Source organism: Thalia democratica, chromosome 1 (genome assembly GCF_965202585.1).
Source record: "Thalia democratica chromosome 1, ktThaDemo2.hap1.1, whole genome shotgun sequence".
Taxonomy (NCBI): Eukaryota; Metazoa; Chordata; class Thaliacea; order Salpida; family Salpidae; genus Thalia; species Thalia democratica.
Window position 1 is genome coordinate 102,237,034 of NC_139165.1, and position 18,256 is coordinate 102,255,289.

General features: G+C 24.1%; 1 protein-coding gene across 1 annotated transcript; it reads right to left on the reverse strand.

The window, feature by feature from the left end:
• Positions 1–10,900: 10,900 nt before the first annotated feature.
• On the reverse strand, positions 10,901–17,641 carry LOC145841922 (rhomboid-related protein 2-like). Its single transcript, XM_082949227.1, has 8 exons — positions 17,600–17,641; positions 16,829–16,990; positions 16,341–16,526; positions 15,790–15,932; positions 14,764–14,876; positions 14,007–14,107; positions 11,431–11,491; positions 10,901–11,148 (listed from the first exon to the last, which is right to left on the reverse strand). Exons 1-8 carry the CDS (start codon positions 17,639–17,641, stop codon positions 10,901–10,903), a joined length of 1,056 nt encoding a protein of 351 aa, XP_082805353.1.
• Between the last annotated feature and the right edge of the window lie 615 nt (positions 17,642–18,256).

The window sequence follows — 18,256 nt, forward strand, 5'->3', positions numbered from 1 at the left end:
ACTAAGATCCTCACTTGATAGAAATAGCAAAACTATGTGTATTTATTTCGGAAAACCGCAACTTAACTAACAAGCTGATGATGTTATAAGTTCCAGCTAACTGGCTAAACTTCGCAAAACTTAATCATAAAAAACAATGCTGACTAATTTAGACTCCTACTATACAAAATCAGCACATTCAGAAATCTAGTCCTCATATGCAGTGAATTTTTTGACAGAATTGGCTTTTAACTCCGCAAAAACTTATCTTTTCGCGGAATCTTCTCTTAATTTAATCAAGTACTTATGGAAAAACTTCTCGAAGCGAAAATTTTCATAGACTCAAAAATTATAATAATTTCAAAGTGAACAGTTACTTTATACTTTATAAACGTAACTTAGAGGACACCGTCTTCGTATTTTTAAAGCTGCAATGAACATAGGAAGAGATTTAGAATAAAATTATTAAATATTTCAATAGTCCATTTATGTATGTACAATTGAACAGCTTAGAATAGTTTCACAATTTAAATTTGAACTGGAAGAAACGATCCTGTATAACTATAGAATATATATTGTTTTGATTTGTTTTGATCAATTTACAATCAAGCTGAAGCGACTTCTTGAACGTGACTATGATTATATAAAAACATTAAAGGCTTTATTATATTAATGCTCAAAGATTCGCATTTGCAAAGCTCTTGTTGATGATATATATATAAATTTTGAAAACAGTTGAAAAGAATAAGCTTGAAAAAAAAAGTAAAAGAAAGTATTAAATTCTGGTCGACAAACTTTCTAAAACTTTTAAAGGTAACAATTAAATGAAAAAAGTTCACCTTAAACAAATGTTCACATACAAACGATCAAAGATACTTGAAATATTAGTCAAGCATTCAGTTTATTAGTAAACTGATAATTTAATAAATTAAGTTAATATTATTTGTTGAGTTATTTATTTGAGAGCAGAGAAACGCCGTTAGTTGAAATAAAGTTTTAGCACAAGAACATCTGTGATATAACTTTTAAAACATATTTTTTAATGACACACACCTTAGAACTTATGTTTTAGAATTATTTTATTCATTATTTGCAGTAAAAAATTATGCTGGTATTTTATATACTAGATCAAAGTTTATAAATTTGCTTAAATTTTTTAAACTATTTCTTGCGTAATAATCGTATAAAACTTAAACCATAATTTGTTGCTTTTGTTTGGTATTAAAAAATAATAACGTTTCAATATTTCTAATATATGTTTAAACCAGATATTTACTTACGTTGAATTTTAAATCCATCACTTTTATGTGAAAGTTTTTTTTATTATACATTTCATTAACCTTTGTTAAGCACAAGAAATTCTTTATGCGTATAAAACTTTTTGTTATTTTTACCACAGCTATATGTTCAATGGAAATTGCTTATTAATAGTTTTACTAGTATATTGAACTGCTTTATTAACTTGGAAAACATTTCCTTAAGAAAGCTTTTAATGTAATTCTGTATTTTAAGTCACTCTTTCACAGATAATATTTTGGTAACGTAACAGTTTTTAATATGATTACTAATTTTAAGAAGTTTTAAATTTATATAAACCATGATTAAAATAGTTAATAAGTACTTTAGCTCTCTTGAGAATAATATTATAATTTAAACTGTATTATACTTACTGACTTTAATTAATAGCAATTGATCTAATTATGACTGCAAGTATTTACATAACAATGACTGTAAGATATTTTAATTAATTAAATATAATTTTTGACTTGTTATGTATACTAACTAATTAATATATTTATAACAAGTCAATTTCGTATAAATAAAGGTGTTTAAGTTTTTAGTTTGCTCACTTAACAAAATGATAGGTAATATTATAAATTAAATTATAACAAAATTTTTCAAATACTAAGTTTGAAAAGAAAATAGTTTATTTCAGCGATTTTTAACATCAGTAAAAAGTTTAGATAAATAAAAATAAAAATTAATTTAAAACAATGCACAAGTATTCAGTTTCAAAACTTTTAGTATTTTTATTAAAAGGATAATAAAAAGTGAAGTTTAGTTTAGATAAAAACTAAATAAGTTAAAGTCATATTTAAATATTGTTGTTAATTTTGTTCTCAAATAAGTTAAAAAATTAGTATTAAATTTTTATAAACTTTAAATATATAAAGTTTTAGTATCATCCATTTAAATACTCAGTTAAATACATTGTTTTTTTTAAGTTTTATGAAAGTTCATGCGTGATAAAACGATTAAACCTTTTTTTTTCAATTAAAAGTTATCTTTTTTTTTTGGTGTAAGAAAAATAATAAATATTTCAATGTTCCAAATAATAGTTTATATAATAGATGTCTATATCTGATGTCTACGTAGTTTAAATTTGAATTCATTACTTTTATGAAAAATATTTGTTTTACATTATAAAATTCATTTTTCTTTGTTCAAAATAAAAAATTATTTATAGCTATCAAACGTTATGTTATTTTAAAAACTGCTGGGCTTTCAATAAAATTGCTTGTTAATAATTTAACTGGTATTTTAAACTAGTTTATAAACTACAAAAATATTCTGTAATAAACCTTTTTAATGTATTTCTATGTTGTAATTTATTCTTTAAAAGATAATTTTTTTGGTAACATAACAATTTTTAATACGATTACTAATTTTAACAAGTTTTAAAATGTGTTCAAATACTCATTAAAATAGTTAATAATCACTCTCTTGAGAAAATTAACACATTTTAAAATGTATATAAACTTAACAAATTTAATTAATACTAATTGATCTCAGTATGACATCATAACTGTTTTTAAATAATCTAAATTTATAAGTGTTTACACAACAATAAGCTAAAAATTTTAAGTTATTTAAATATAACATTATAAAATTTTAACAATAGTGATTTGTTGTGTAAACTAGTTAGTTAATTTATTAATAAAAAGTCACTTTTGTATAAATTTAGGCGTTTAAGTACTAAATATGCTCATTAAACAAAATTATAAAAAAGTGTTACGAATAAAAATATGACAGAATATTTCAAATAAAAAGTTAGAAACTAAAAAAATAGTTTATTTTAGCGATTTTTAACATAAGTAGAAGGTTTTAATTAGTTTTTTAATAGACTCAGTAATAGTTAATAAGTCAAAATGAATGTCGACCCGTCAGATTTAAGTATAAAACCGAAAGGAGACAAAACTGAAGATGAACGGAAAGATGAAGCGGAAGTTGAGCAAAACAAGCAAAACATGGATAGAAAAGCTAAATTAAGATACTGTACTAAAACACTTTCAAAATTTAACAGTTTTGATAAAAGTAAGTTTTTTATGTAGCCATCTTATAATTGGATTTGTATATGTTTTTTGAAATCATAATTTTACATCATATATCTTAAGTAAATCTATGTAAATTTAAACATGTATTTTTAAAACTTAATAAAAACAATTAAAATTGAAATTGTTAATTAACTTCGGAAAAATAAATTTGGATCAAAAAACTTATTGGGAAGTGACTAAATTACTTTTAACTATTTCAATTTCTATCATACTTTTTAGCACTTTTTTAGTTGAAACTTTAACGCAAAATTGGATGCTTTAAGACCGATAAATTTAATTGTTTACAGTGTTCCAAGTACCAACGAACAAACCATTGCTAGACAACCAGGTTAGATTTAATCAATTGAACCAACAAGCACAACTTTTTGCATATAACATGTTTATGCAATATGGAAACAATTATATATATCCCGGAAATATGATTCAGAATGCACTACTTCAAAACTACTTGATGACCAATAGTTATTAGTTTAAATTTTTCCCAAGTTTTTAATTTGTTTTTACACTTAACTTGGTTCTTTTATTTCACACTTTATAAAGCTTATATTGTATATAGCGTACACACGCTTGTTATGGTCATAAGAAAATTGTTTATATATATTTTTATCACCTGTTGTTTGTATTTACACCCAAATCCAAGAAAAAGTTTGAGAAACTCATTAGATATATTAAAAATATACTTTTCTAAACTATATTATAAAATTGTACGCAAAGTTTTTATAAAATCAATGATTATACTTCACAGGTATTGGCCAACAAAACTTATCTAACCCAATGATGAATCAGATCAGCATTCTGAAACAGCATTCGTCTCTACAAGTTCAGACTCAGGGATTTCTGCAGATAGTACAAAAAATGCTGCTCGAGCAGGGTTAGTATTTTACTAGCAACTAAAAAATAAACACATTTCTAAGGGAATTAATGTTTTAAGGGAATTAGATGTTTTTAAATCAAATCTTTATAATTTTTTATGATTGTTGTTTGTCGCTTATTTTAATATATTTATTATATGATTTTTTTTTTATGCTAATATGTTTGCTTAAAATAGTCAATTCAATAATAAATTTATCAAAACTAAGTAATTATAAACTGTTAATATATAGTTCATATTTAAAATAATAAGTATTGTGTTAAAGTCGATTGTGAAAACATAATTAATACTTATGTAACTTATCATAATACTGTACTTGAAAATATTTAAACAATAAACCTAAAAAAAAATATTAAGTTCAAAAGTTTACAATATTCTATTTCAATCTGCTTTTAAATCGAGGCTAACTTAAACGTGTAGTTTATAAAAGAATAATTATTTGCTTTGTTTCACTTATTTAATTTGTTTAGTTAAAGTATTTTAATCTGAATCAAACAATTATTGTTTATAAACTTTAACAGGTCATGGTCAATTAAGCTTCTCAAATCCAATGATGAATCTTAATGGTATGAATATTGGAAGTACTTTATGTCAACCAATCAATGCAAGACATCCACAGCTGAGCACAATACAAAAGCTTCAGTTGTTTCATCAAATTCAGTGTCAGAAAGATCGAGATTACCAGTATAACGTACAGCAGAAAATTCAAGAACTACAAAGAAAATATAGAAAAACTTTTGGTGGCAATTATGGCACGTACTCACAAATACAAGGTATATAATTCAAAATTTATTGAAAAAAAATAAAGTTGATAGTACACTTAGGATAAAAAAGTTTAAAGATTTTAAAAATTAGGAATCAACAAAACCAAAAAGGTACAGCTAAGTGTAAACGATCAAGCTCAACTAGAAACCAAGCAGCAAAATGATTTCAACATTAATGGGAATTATGAGCAGAAAGGTTTTTATTTTTGTTATCGAATTTATTTAAAATAAAGTATTTAAAGTTATAATGTATATGGGTTAAAAGCTACTGCCGTTTAATGTTTTGTTTTGTATTTTTAATTATATTGTTTCCAAATTTCTTCTTTTTTCAATTTTAAGCGCATTAAAGACTGATATATGTTTACACTTTTACAAAAAATTACCTATATGATATTTTTGGGGCTACTTAGGTACAATAAATGTTATAAAAACTCATTTTATTTTATTTTTAAACAAGTTTAGTATTCACAAAATTTAGTATTTATGAAAAAAAAATTACTCTAGTAGTTTACTAACCTATGCCAAATTAAGAAATTTAAAAAAAGTTTTTACCTTTCGTGGAAATTAAAAAAAAAAAATTTAAATATCACATGCAAACATACTCATATAACAAAGTCTGTTTTTTGTTTTCAGACTTGTCTGGAAAAGTAACCAAGAGAAAAAGGCGAGATTATTCGGAAAGCGAAAATGCTCTTTTGAACTATGCCTTTGAAACTTGTGGAGGTTTACTTTTCAATCTTTTACCACTTATTATTTTTTTTTTTTCAAGATTATATATTGAATGTTTTATTATTTAGGATACTTGACTAATGAGGAAAAAACTTACCTTGCCACGGCAATCAACGTTACCAATGATCAAGTAATGTTATTTTTTATATTCATGTAGTATAGAACTATGTTGAAGTGTAATTAAATTTAATATTTATAATGTATATTAATACTAAAAGTTAAAATTGTTTACAAATTGAAATAATTTAAAATGAATTACACTTTACTGCATATTTAATTTTGAATATCTATCTTTATAAGTAAAAAAAAAACTTAAAAAAGATCACAACTAAAAATTTAGATTTATTTCTATGTTACATTTAATTTATTTTATATGCTTATCTACATTGTTTTATGGATAAATAAGTAGGCCTAAACTATTAAGACTTAAAAAAAACTATTTACCTGTATTAAAAAGAATTAAGTTTAAAATAAAAATTTGAAAATAAGATAACTTTTTAAAAAATCATTGGCTCAAAATTTTCATTTTGTAATATTTCGTAGAATTTATATGTTACAACGTGCATAATTTTTTTATATTTTTAATTTATGATAACAAAACGAAGAGTTTATATTTAAACATTGAAAAATCATCTTGTTTTAAACACTTGTGTTATTAATTTTGGGTAATAATTCTTAATATTTTTTTTAATACTTTCAAACAGATTAAGTCATGGATGCAAAGAAAACGAGTGTCTTTGAAAATGAAAGGATTTGATCTTGAGAAGACTCAAGGAATTGTTTTGAGGAACAAACGAGAAATGGAAGACTTCAAAACTTGAAAACATTATAAATGTTTAATTATTTAGTGCTGGAAAATGTAAATCTAGAGTAACTTGTAATAGTTTTTACCATGATTTTAAAATGCAATACACTGGAAAACTTTTGAACTTAATTTATTTTTGAACACACTTAGGTGTAACTTAACGTTTATGGATTTTTGTTTTTAAACTTAACTAAAATAGAATGTTAATTTTAAGATTTTATGAAGTCTTTAAAAAATAAATTGCTTAGCATCAGCAATTATTGTATTTACAAAAGTTATACGTCGTTTTTAATGTTAATATTTTTTTATATTAGAGTGTTGTAGAACTTTGAAAGTATAGTAAACATTTTCTTTTCAAATAGCTAAATTTTACGAATATAGACTATAAAAAAGTTAAAATATTTAACTTTATGAAATAGATTTTATTCCTAAAAAAATTTATTCAACTAAAACTAATGAAGTATTAAGTATAACACATTTTATTTTTCAATTGTGCTATTGATATAAGTTTTACATTCCTAGTTTGCATAAACATACTTGATAAATTATAAAAACATATCACTAAGAATTATTCGAATAGTAGAAGAAAGTTATTTAAAAAATTTCCAGTTAAGTTTACGACTATAATTAAACGACCTTGTGCAAATTTCTGCAACTTTCATGAAATGGTCCTTATTTTTTATAATCTTGCGTACCTAATTTAAAGGAAAATTATGACCCATAACATTTTATATTGTACTAAATAAATTTAAACCAAATCTATACTCGAATAAGATTTAAAATATCCCGACTGCTCTCTTGCAATTAAGATAAAAAATATATGCAACTTTTTTATAGACTATAATTTAATGTAATGATGACAAAATATGGAAATTTATAAGCTGTATAAAACAAATTTGTTTGAAATCATAACCTTATAAACCTTAACAAAGTAAATTCTATCTCGACAAAATTATGCTCGCTTCCGTTTGTGGTGTAAGACTTTATAGAGTGTTACCAAGTCTTGAAAGTCTATATAGTTAAAAGAAAAGTCTAAAAGTGATTATCAAATGAAGCATTTATAAAAGTTGACAGTTATATGAATTTTTTTAAGTTTTCTAGTTTCACTAAAACTGTTTCTGATATTTATAACACATTTTTGTTGCCAATCTTAGCTTAAATAGTTTAATTCATGTAAATCACTAAAACAAACAAAATGATTAAAGGCAACACTTTCCAGTAACTTAAATTGAAAGATCAAAATAAATATTAATTTAAACTTAAACAAACAGCTGTTCATAAAACTATTATCATACTTACTTGTGTTTATCTTGTAGGTTAAACTTTAAATGTATACATATGTGACAAAATTTGATCAATCATGTCCAAGGTAAAAGTGATTTTTTGAAACGTACTCTATCATGAGAAATAACAATATAAATGCTCTCAATTAAGGTCAAGGAGTTGGTGTAGAGAAAGACCTTTCGGTCATCGAATTTAACACCACCTATTATTAAACAAATCTTGAGCAAGTTCAATAAAATAAGTCTTAAATAAGAAACTATATTATCTTTTTTTTTTCATTTAGTGAAGTAATCAATTGTGAAATAAAAGAAAAAATGGTATACACAGTTATTAAACCCATTTACTGTCCCCCATGGACACCACACCGTCCTTAAGATTTCGATTTTTGGATTCATGTAGGTACAAGTTGTTCTTGTTGCCGTTTCTACAAGATAGTTGTAAACTGGGTTTAAGGTTTGAGGACTAGTAGTTCAAATGTAAAACAAAAGGTTAAAATTCTTTGGTAGATGTATATATTATTTGGTTAAGTACTTTCGAGTAATCTAATTTCTTTTTTTATAGGAAAATAAATTAAAGCTAAAAGATCAGCTGAAAACAGCTAAAAACTGAAATTTGTGTTAATAAATATACACACAGTTTTTGAAAAAATACGTTTTGACTTACTTTCTGATGAAAATATTTATAAACTAAAACTTAAATTAATTTTACTATAATGATAGTTAGAGTGATTTAATTAGTAAAATATATTTAACCTAACTAAAACTACTGAACTAACTATATGATATTTTATTTCTAATTATTTGTACTTTTATAATGCTCTTGTACTGAATGTTTATATACTTAATTCTTATTTTATAATTTAAGCTAATAAATTTAACCAGTTAACTAGTGAACCTTTTTATTATGTAAATTATTATATAAAAAATTTATAGTTGCCTACTAGCGAATATTAAATTATCTAATTAAAAGTTTTTTTTATTCATTTAGTTAACCAATCTAAACAAAAAATGTATAATCAGTACTATTTGCAGTACTATATATTTTTTTAAACCAACAATGTTTATAATATATGTTTAATTTTACTTAAAAAAAAATTATTCAATCAAATTTACATCAAAATCTTGTTTTTATTTGGTTTTTAAATTTTTTAAAAATCGAATTTGCTTACAAGATAGTACAAATAAGTAATTAAAAGTTGAAAAGTGCATACCTTATATGAAGCTCATATACTTTAGTTTTAGAGAAACTTTGTGTTATTTGAACCTATTTTTAATGTTACTGGTTTTCCAAAATATTTTCTTTGTGTTTTAGGAGCTCTGAAATGCGTAACTAAACGAGACTGCATAACAAAACGTGCGTAGATTCGCTAGGGTCAACTCAAGAAACTTCTGATGTTTACATGGTATTTAGAAAAGCTATACATGTTAAATTAAACAAACGTCAAAAAAGGCTACAAAATCTTTTGAAGTTAAAATTATGTTTTACTGAATTTAGTTTGTGTCTTTATAAAAAAAATTAGCTAAATAATTCAAAACTTAAAGTTTCTGATCAATTTTAGCAAAAAATGTTATACTAAGTTACAAAAGCAGTTTTTAGACTAAATTAAGCTCGTAAAAAATAAGAATTTCAATAAAATCAAAATTTGAAACTTTGATAGTTCGTACTAATTAAGCTTGTAAACAAGCTGTTGTAAAACTTCGGCTTATAGATTTTATATAACCCTTATACACTTAAATGATACATATTACGTTCTTAAGCTATAGTTTTAAATATATCATCATTATAATGTTTAAAGCACAGAAAATAGTTTAAGATGCTCTCTAATTGCCAAAAACATTCACTTCTATTGGCCATTCAGTTTCTAAGGGATTTTGTAAAAAGCATATTGCTTCTCAGAAAGAAATTCACGTGAAGCTATTACGATGAATACACTATCACAGTGACAACTAAACTGATAAATAGCATATATTTCTTATAATCGGGAGTAACATATTTACAGTCACTACACTAAAGGTTTTTAAGTTAACTGACTGTGTCATTAATTAATTATCACAAATGAGCTGCTATTTTTAACTTTATTAGTCAGTAACCTAACTTCATTACCAATTAAACCATAAGTGCACTGAGTTTTTTTTCGGGCCTTGTTTTGTAAGAATAGCGAGTTTTATGGTGGACTTATCAGTCGCTTTTTTAAAATTGTTGACTGACAAATGTTAACTTCCTATAATTGGTTGTAAAAAAAAGATGTTCGTTGTAATAACACATCTAAAAAAGGTCAACTTCGTTTTCATAACTTTAGTGAGGAATGTAAGTTAAAAATTTATTTATAATCTATTACGTTGTACCCTTTCTTGTTTTAAATAAAAATATAGCCTACATATCTTAAGTAACTTAAAAGTTTGTATGTTCTGTTAATTAAAATAAATTAAAACAAATTGAAATGGTACACAAAATGTTACTTTGAACCACTGCTAAAGCGGAAAAATTAAAGTTTTAGACTATTGGTATATTATGGACATCAATTAGAAACGCACTTGTGTAAAGTACACATTAAACTTCAAAAGCTAATGAAATTAAGATGTTTTTGAGAAAATAAAGTATGTGAAAATTACTTAAACAAATGAAATGATCAATTAAATCTATCAGACGTGAAAATGATTAGTTTCTCTCCAGACGCCTAAGTAAACTTTTTATGTAAAGTACAAATTATTGTATGTGATATAGTTATAAACTCATCGATGTTCCTTACCGTGTAAACTTCTAAAGTAAACGTTTTTGAGTAAACCTCAAGTTTCAAGTTTTTTTGTACTTATTGATTTAAAATAACAATAGACTTACCAAACACAGAAAACTAATAATACTTTATTTAACTATATAAAGAAATACAACAATCATAAATATCTTATAAATCAAGCTTACACCAAGTTTAGTAACTTGAGTCAAAAATAATAGGAAAAGTTAAAAAATAATATAAAAAATTATTAAAAAATTAAATTACTTAAATGTTATTTTACTTGTACTACTTTTCGAGTTTTTTTTATAAAATTCATTTTGAGAAACAATCTAGAAGTATTTTAAGGCAATTTAAAATAAAAAACGTTAAAACAGTTGTAGTAGATCTTCTTTATAACTTTTAAGAGCTTTTGCAATTAGGTATCGGGTTTGTAGCGTTAAAAACTACACCCAGGACCATAGCAACAACGTAAAAAGCAACTGCTACATAAGCAATTATCTTTTCTTTCTTGGTTTTCTTGAAGTTTTTCAGAACAAACAGTCCCAGCATCACACCGACCAGTCCCCCGGCTAAGTGAGCAGAAAATGACAAATTTCTTCCGGTGTCTGAATTTCTTTGCACAACAGTTTGCACGAAGAGAACAACACCTAAAATTATTTATTTTAATAATTTATGAAGCGTTTATAATTAAAAATATATGTTGCTCCAAGTGATAGAATGTTTTTAGTTTCAATTTTTTCTACAAGCTCTTAAAGTTTCAAATTCATTTATTATGTCTTGTAATTATTTATAAAGTATAGATTCAAAAACTGTTTCCATTTTAAATATAGCTTTTTACTACATTCTTATGTATAATTCAAGTAGAATCCTCGCAACTACTATCAAATAAATTTGATAATCAATGCATTAGAAATTAAAAAAAAACTTACTGATAGTAGATAAGCAGGCCACTCGTAGGTAGAACGATCTTTTTTTCATCACGTCATAGTTCTGAAAATATTTCCACTCGTAAAAAAATTAGTTTTAAATTTGATGTTTTTATAATTTAAAATGTCTTTTTAACACGGGACATAACTTATTAAAGCACAAAATTACTTTATAAACAAAAAATAATTATTGGCCTGATAAATATTTTCTAATTTAAAACGTATTTCAAAAATGAAATTACATCATTACTGTTTTTAAGTTTGATGTATAATACTTATAACAAGTTAATTTGAAATAGTTATCAATTAAAAACAAATAACTTCTAACCTTTTAACATTTTTTAGTAAAGACCATCAACAAAAAATAATTTTAACAAGCAAAAAATTTATAGGTTTCTTTAAATATACTTAATTTTTTACATACTCAGTATAGTTTAAGTAATTTTTAATGATATAATTGTTAAACACAACAACGGAAAAACTTGCTTAATGTAAAACTTTTACAAGAGTATTCAAATCATTTCAATTAAGTTCAAATTTAAAAATACAAACTTGCTTAAAAAATATTTGTTGTTAAAAAACTCTTACTAATGTTTTAAAATGTGATGAAAAGTCATAAAAAACTTAACGTTACAGTAAAACTTTTTTATATAAAATGACTCATTGCAAAAGTATCTCACGTATTAGGTTTAAATATAAATCGCATTAAAGTTATGTCATGAAACTTTGTAACAATAAAGAAAAAAGTATAACCTATAAAAGTATGTAAAATATTAAGCAAAAATATGTCAAGCAGACCAGCTAAGTAAAGCTTTGGGAGAAGTCAACTGTTTGATTAAGCAAACACAATTTAATTTTTTACAAGATAAATTAATATTGTGATAAAAAGAAGTAATAAAACTTTTTTTTTGCAAATTCAAAGTCAAACTTGTACATGCTTCCGACACAATATTACAACAAAGTGTTGTTTACTAAAAAATAATTTAGGCGAATGACTATCGAGTAATCAATCACATTATTAATGGGCCTTATTGAGGTAAAACTAATATAAATAATTTACAAAAACATTTAGTATAATTGTTAATGAATGCTTGAGCAACAAACAAAGCCAAAAAAAATTATTGATGTTCGCAGAGGCCTAAAAATAATAAATAAACAAAATCAAGATTAATACTTGATTGTAAAGTAAAGTCTAACAAGTTATACAATAAAGTTACAAAAAATACGTCATAATGAAAATATTTTTTTTACATTATAAAATTCTGCAACAAATATTTTCAAAAAAAGGCTTTGATAGAAGTCCTACCAGAGCTATTCAAAACAAGTTTAATGTCATCGGATTTTCACAAAGGTATAAGTTGCATATAATATTTTTACTCAAGCACTCAAGCTACAAGTTGTTGTTTGGTGTTACACCATTACACATTGCAATTTTTGCAAATTAATTATTTTCAAAGTAAACACAGTAAGTTTTGCTTAAATTACAACAACTTATATAAATTTAAAACTATCGCAATTATTTCAAATTTAAGTCTATTATAAATAATTAGTGTTGTAAATAAAAATCATAAAATCCTATTGTGAACAAAACAGAATAGCTTAATGTACATAAACGCAAACTAATGCGTTTTACAGTTACTATTTTACAATACACACGTTGTATATGCAGTAAAAGACTAACTATAAATCAGATTGTTATAACTTATTTAAATGTACGTCATAAACAACAGTTTTAAGAATCATTAACTGCTTCAACAGATGCACATCAAAAATATAAACAAGACTGTTATTATAAGTACTATGGAAGTAAACACTTGGCTAAAATGTTTAATCACACAAAATCTCAACATTTTTTTTTTCTTTATTTAGTCTTGTTAGATTGATAATACTTTAATTCCAATAAAAAAAAAAATTAAAAAAAAAACATGTAATAACAAATAAAGGCAGTCTACTATTTAATAAACAATGTAAAATTTTCAAAAAATAAAAGACAATTTTGTACAATATATTCAAATTAAAAGTATTGCTAAGTATTGTCGCATGTTTTATGTAAATGTACCGAGTTAAAATTTGATTTAAAAAAAAGGAATCGAAATTTTTGTTAAGATAGCATCTAAAATTTAATCAAAACTGTAATTTATTTTAAAATTTCCAAAACTATCACAATGATCAATCAAAGTTAAGAATAAGTTGTTATCAAATCTTAAATTACAAGTTTACATCTTTAATTTATTAATATTTAAATTGCTTGTAAATGTTTTCAAACGCAACACAAAAAGGTGAGAACATTTTGAACAAAATTTTTTACGAATTATTTTTTTCAACATATTTTGAATAAAATCATTTCTTTATATAAAATGTCTTTAAAATTATAATAAAATATTGAACAAACCAGAAGTGATTAGAAAAGTAATAAGTCTACTGGTATAAAATTAAATGAAAATATTAACTGAGAATTTATAATCGTTAAAAGTTTTAAACAAGCCACCATTATTTTAGTATTATGTAAGAGAAATCAGGTTCAAAAACTTAAATATATTAAACATATTACCATCTAATTATTAAAATATCAAACAAACCAGCACTATATTGGCGATATGTGCAAAAAGTACAGCGTAGCAACCACCACTGGAACCAACTAGTATTGAACACTTGTCGAAAATACCGCTTGCTAAGGATCCTGATAAAAAATAGTTTAATTAACTATCTGTAATAACAATGTTATTAATTAAAGTAGTTTTTAGCATTTATCAATAATACCACTTTCTAATGAAGCTGATATAAGTTGTATTAAATTTACTACTTTTAGCTATAACATTAATAATCCAACTAATATTGAACAGTTGTCGAAAATACCGCTTGCTAAGGGTCCTGATAAAAAATAATTAAACTAACTATTTTTATAAAAGTTTTATCAATTAAAATATTTTTTAGCATTTACCAAAAATACTACTATCTAATGAACCTGATAAAAAAGTGATACACTTTTATCTGTAAACTGTGATAAATAAAATTTAAGTCGTGACAGATTATTGAAAGTGTTATTCATTTTAGCTACCTGGTAACAGTCATATGATTATTTATAAAGATAATTTGTACTTTTAAACGGATATAAGTGTTTATAAGCTGATTTGGACCTGTTCCAAAAAATGTTTCAAATGAAAGTTATAATAAAACAGCAATAATGGGCTTTTTTATAACTGTTATACTGTAACACAGAACTGGAGCACAAAAGTTTCACAAACATGGCTTAAATTAAGTTTTTAACTAATAAAGTTTCTTAGTATAAGACATTATAGAATCTCTGGTAATTTATTAACTTTTGTAACATAATACCTGCAATAACACCAGCAAAATAAATTCCACCAATTCTTACACTACCATGAACCATTTCAAGCGGAATAGCGCAAAGACAACTTATCAGGATGTTACCGAGAAGATGCACTACTCTGAAAATAATTTATATTCATTTTGATATTTTAAGATAAAAATTAGTAAAACATCTTGCGTTTTATACTAATTACTTAAGTCTTATTAATATGAATGGTTAACATTTAAATTAAAAAGGAACTTTAATTTCAAGATTTTTTTTTATTTGACTGATTTATTGGTTTTTTATCTTAAATTTTTTCGTTGGTTGTGACTAAATAAATTTGCATGAGTTTTTTTTTTAATTATGAAACAAAACTTGTAGATAAAATTTTTGGACCTGGTTTATTAAAAACAAAAAAAAAACAAATATCAAATATTTTCACATGCTTTTGGTGACAAACAAGTAGATATAAACATTAACAAATTTAATGACAGCTTTAAAAAATTGTAACGGATCTAAATTGCACAAAGACAAAATTTCGCGAGCGCACAAAATTGCACGAAGACGATTTTGGACCAAGAGTGAATTTTGCACGAGAGTAAAAAACTATACAGAATACAATAAATAAAATAATAATAAGAACTTATTAAAAACAAACAAGAAAAAAAGCTACTGACCGAGGGTAAAGGTTAGGGGTGACAGTGAAAGTAAAATAAAAAATATTATAAAAAAAAGCAAAAAATAATTAAAAAGTAAACTTACCGACCGAGGGTAAGGGTTATGGGTAACAGTGAGAGTAAATTACAACAAGTTAGTATAATAAAGTTATAATTAAAATTAAAAAAAAAAAACTATCAAGTGCAAAAATGTCTCCGTGCAAAATTTTTTGCTCGTGCATAAGTGTTTCGTGCAAAGGTATCTTCGTGCATATTTGTTCCCTCGTGCAATTTTGTATGCTCTTGCAAGTTTCACAGCTAACCAAAAAATAGGCTCTTTATTAATCATAAAGTTTTATTTACCTTCAACAATTTTGCCTTTTTATAACTAACCCTTTATGTACAAACATGTATGTTAAATATCTCCAAGCTTCTTGCTTGTAGGTCAGATCAAAGGCTATTTTATGTGTTTCTAAAAATTTGTCATCAACATAATTTGACCCGTACTTACTAGCATAGACTATAAAAACTATTATCTGCAAAAAATACACAAAACTAAGAAAATTTTTGTTTGTGTATATTATAAAAAAAAAATATAAAATTCTAATAAAGATCTACAAACACGAACAATCGTTTCTTATAGTAGAAATTATGTTATTTGACTATAAATAAATTAAATAATTTTTGAACTTTGAAAAGTGTTGTGAAAAAAACTATATAAGTGTTGAAAATAAAAATATTTAAACTTTTATATTAATTAAGAACATTCAAAGTTTGTTATTTTATTTTATAAATTTATTGCAAAAATTTATCTAATTTTGTAAGTTAAATGTCTTTTTTTTTTGGTAAAACTTTAAACAAACAGTAGTGTGTGCTTTGTGATAGAGTTAATTAAACTATAAAAATTTAATGTACGTTCTAAAAAATCAAATGTTTTTATTAACCTGAACTAATGTTAGAACAACAGTCATGAAAGGTATTCTGACAAATCTGTCACTGTAGAACTGTTCTCTGTGTTTCTTATTTGGAATGTACCATTTCCCCAGCTTTTCAATTGACTTGTTGAAAATACTCAAGTTTACAAAACCAATTCCGTTGTTGGCTTTGGCTATACTTTCCTCGTTTTTTAACTAGAAAGAGTTTATTGTTTCACACTAAAAACAAACAAGTAAAAACAGTTTTGCATTCAAATTTTTAAATAGATAACATCATAATAGATTAAACAAAAAAATATTTCAAATTTATTACTATATGTAGTATTTCGTTGATTAAGTAACAAAAAACTCATTATAACCAAAATACAAAAATAAGTTTATTAAAAAAGAGATAAAGAATGAAAACAATAAAAGTACATCTAATCAGACATTTTTCTTAAATCTAATATCTACAAATTTGTACAAGATATTTGTTACATCAAAAAAAATGTAAAAACCAGTTGTAGAAAATCATTTCTGTTAATGTATCCATTCTGGTTTTTATCAGCAATCTGAAGAATTTTCCTTATTGATTTAGCAGTACTACTAGACATTTCTCGCTGATGAGCTTCTATTTTGTTGAATATTTCTTCAACACTCATTTGATCATTGTCACTATACTAAAAAGAAAACTATATGAGTGTGTTAACATTAATTGACTTTAATAAGGAAAAAAGTTTTTTTTTTATAGTATTGAGAAGTTAATACATACATATGTAAATAGTTTGTTATGGTTTTTAACACAAGTTGTTTATACTTAGTAGTAGGTAGTTAAGTTTAATTATACATAATATAACATAGAATAATTTTACACTATAGTTAACAAACACCATTAAATATAAATTTTTTTCATTTAAAAAAATTTTAGGTGTTCTATCAATTCTATTAACTCAAAATGTTCTGACAAATGACCAACAACTTACAGTATTAAACATCCAATTCACTGTCTGCAAAAAAAAGTGTTAATATCAAACAAAAGCTTTTTAAAAGTTTTTTTTATATCTATCAAACTTTTATAAGATTAATTTTTTCTATAATTACCATTAAAGTGGAAGTTTTAACATTCAAATTTGTTTGTTAGGTGTATATGCATGTTTTAAATGACTCAAGAAAAAATTAGATAGTAAACTTTGGACAAAATACAGCATTTAAAATTTAAAGAAACAAACAAAAAATAAAAGCATGAGTACTTTAATAAATGTTTAAAAAATTAATGAAACTAAAATTACTTTAAAAGGCTCTTCACCATATATTCCATTTTCTATGTCCATTTTTAACTATTTATAAATGATATGTATGGTTCATACATGTCTGTTGGTAAAATATAGATTATTTTTCTAATGTTTGTATAATAGCTTGTAGTAAAAGATAATAATTTAGAACATTCTTTTTTTGTTTCTGAAAGAAGCAAAATTGTTTCTTAAATTTTTGAAAATAATTGTGTTTTATAGTTAAAGGCAGCAAAATATTAAGTTTCTATAAATCTGATGTATTTATCAGTTTGTTTAGTATTGACACAGTTACCACATTTTGAACCAAAAAGAAAAGTACCTGAATTGCGTCAACCTTGCCTGATTAATCATTTAATAGTAGCAATGTTCAAAAACTAAATGCCATTCAAACTTGTTAAAGTGCTCGTTGTTATAGAAATGGAGCAATGGACAAAGAAAAATTTTGTTTGATTAATATTATATTTTACGCTTTATTAAACAAAGCAATTCCAATCACAAATAAGGCCATTATTGTTATTAATCAAGCTTACAAACCTATAAATAGTAAAACAAAAGAGTAATTTAAAATCAGGGTTGCAGGTTCCAGGTCATTAAAAGAAAAAACTTTTTTTGGTCTATTTTATTTTAAAGCTAAGTTTAAGGTCAAAAACTGTG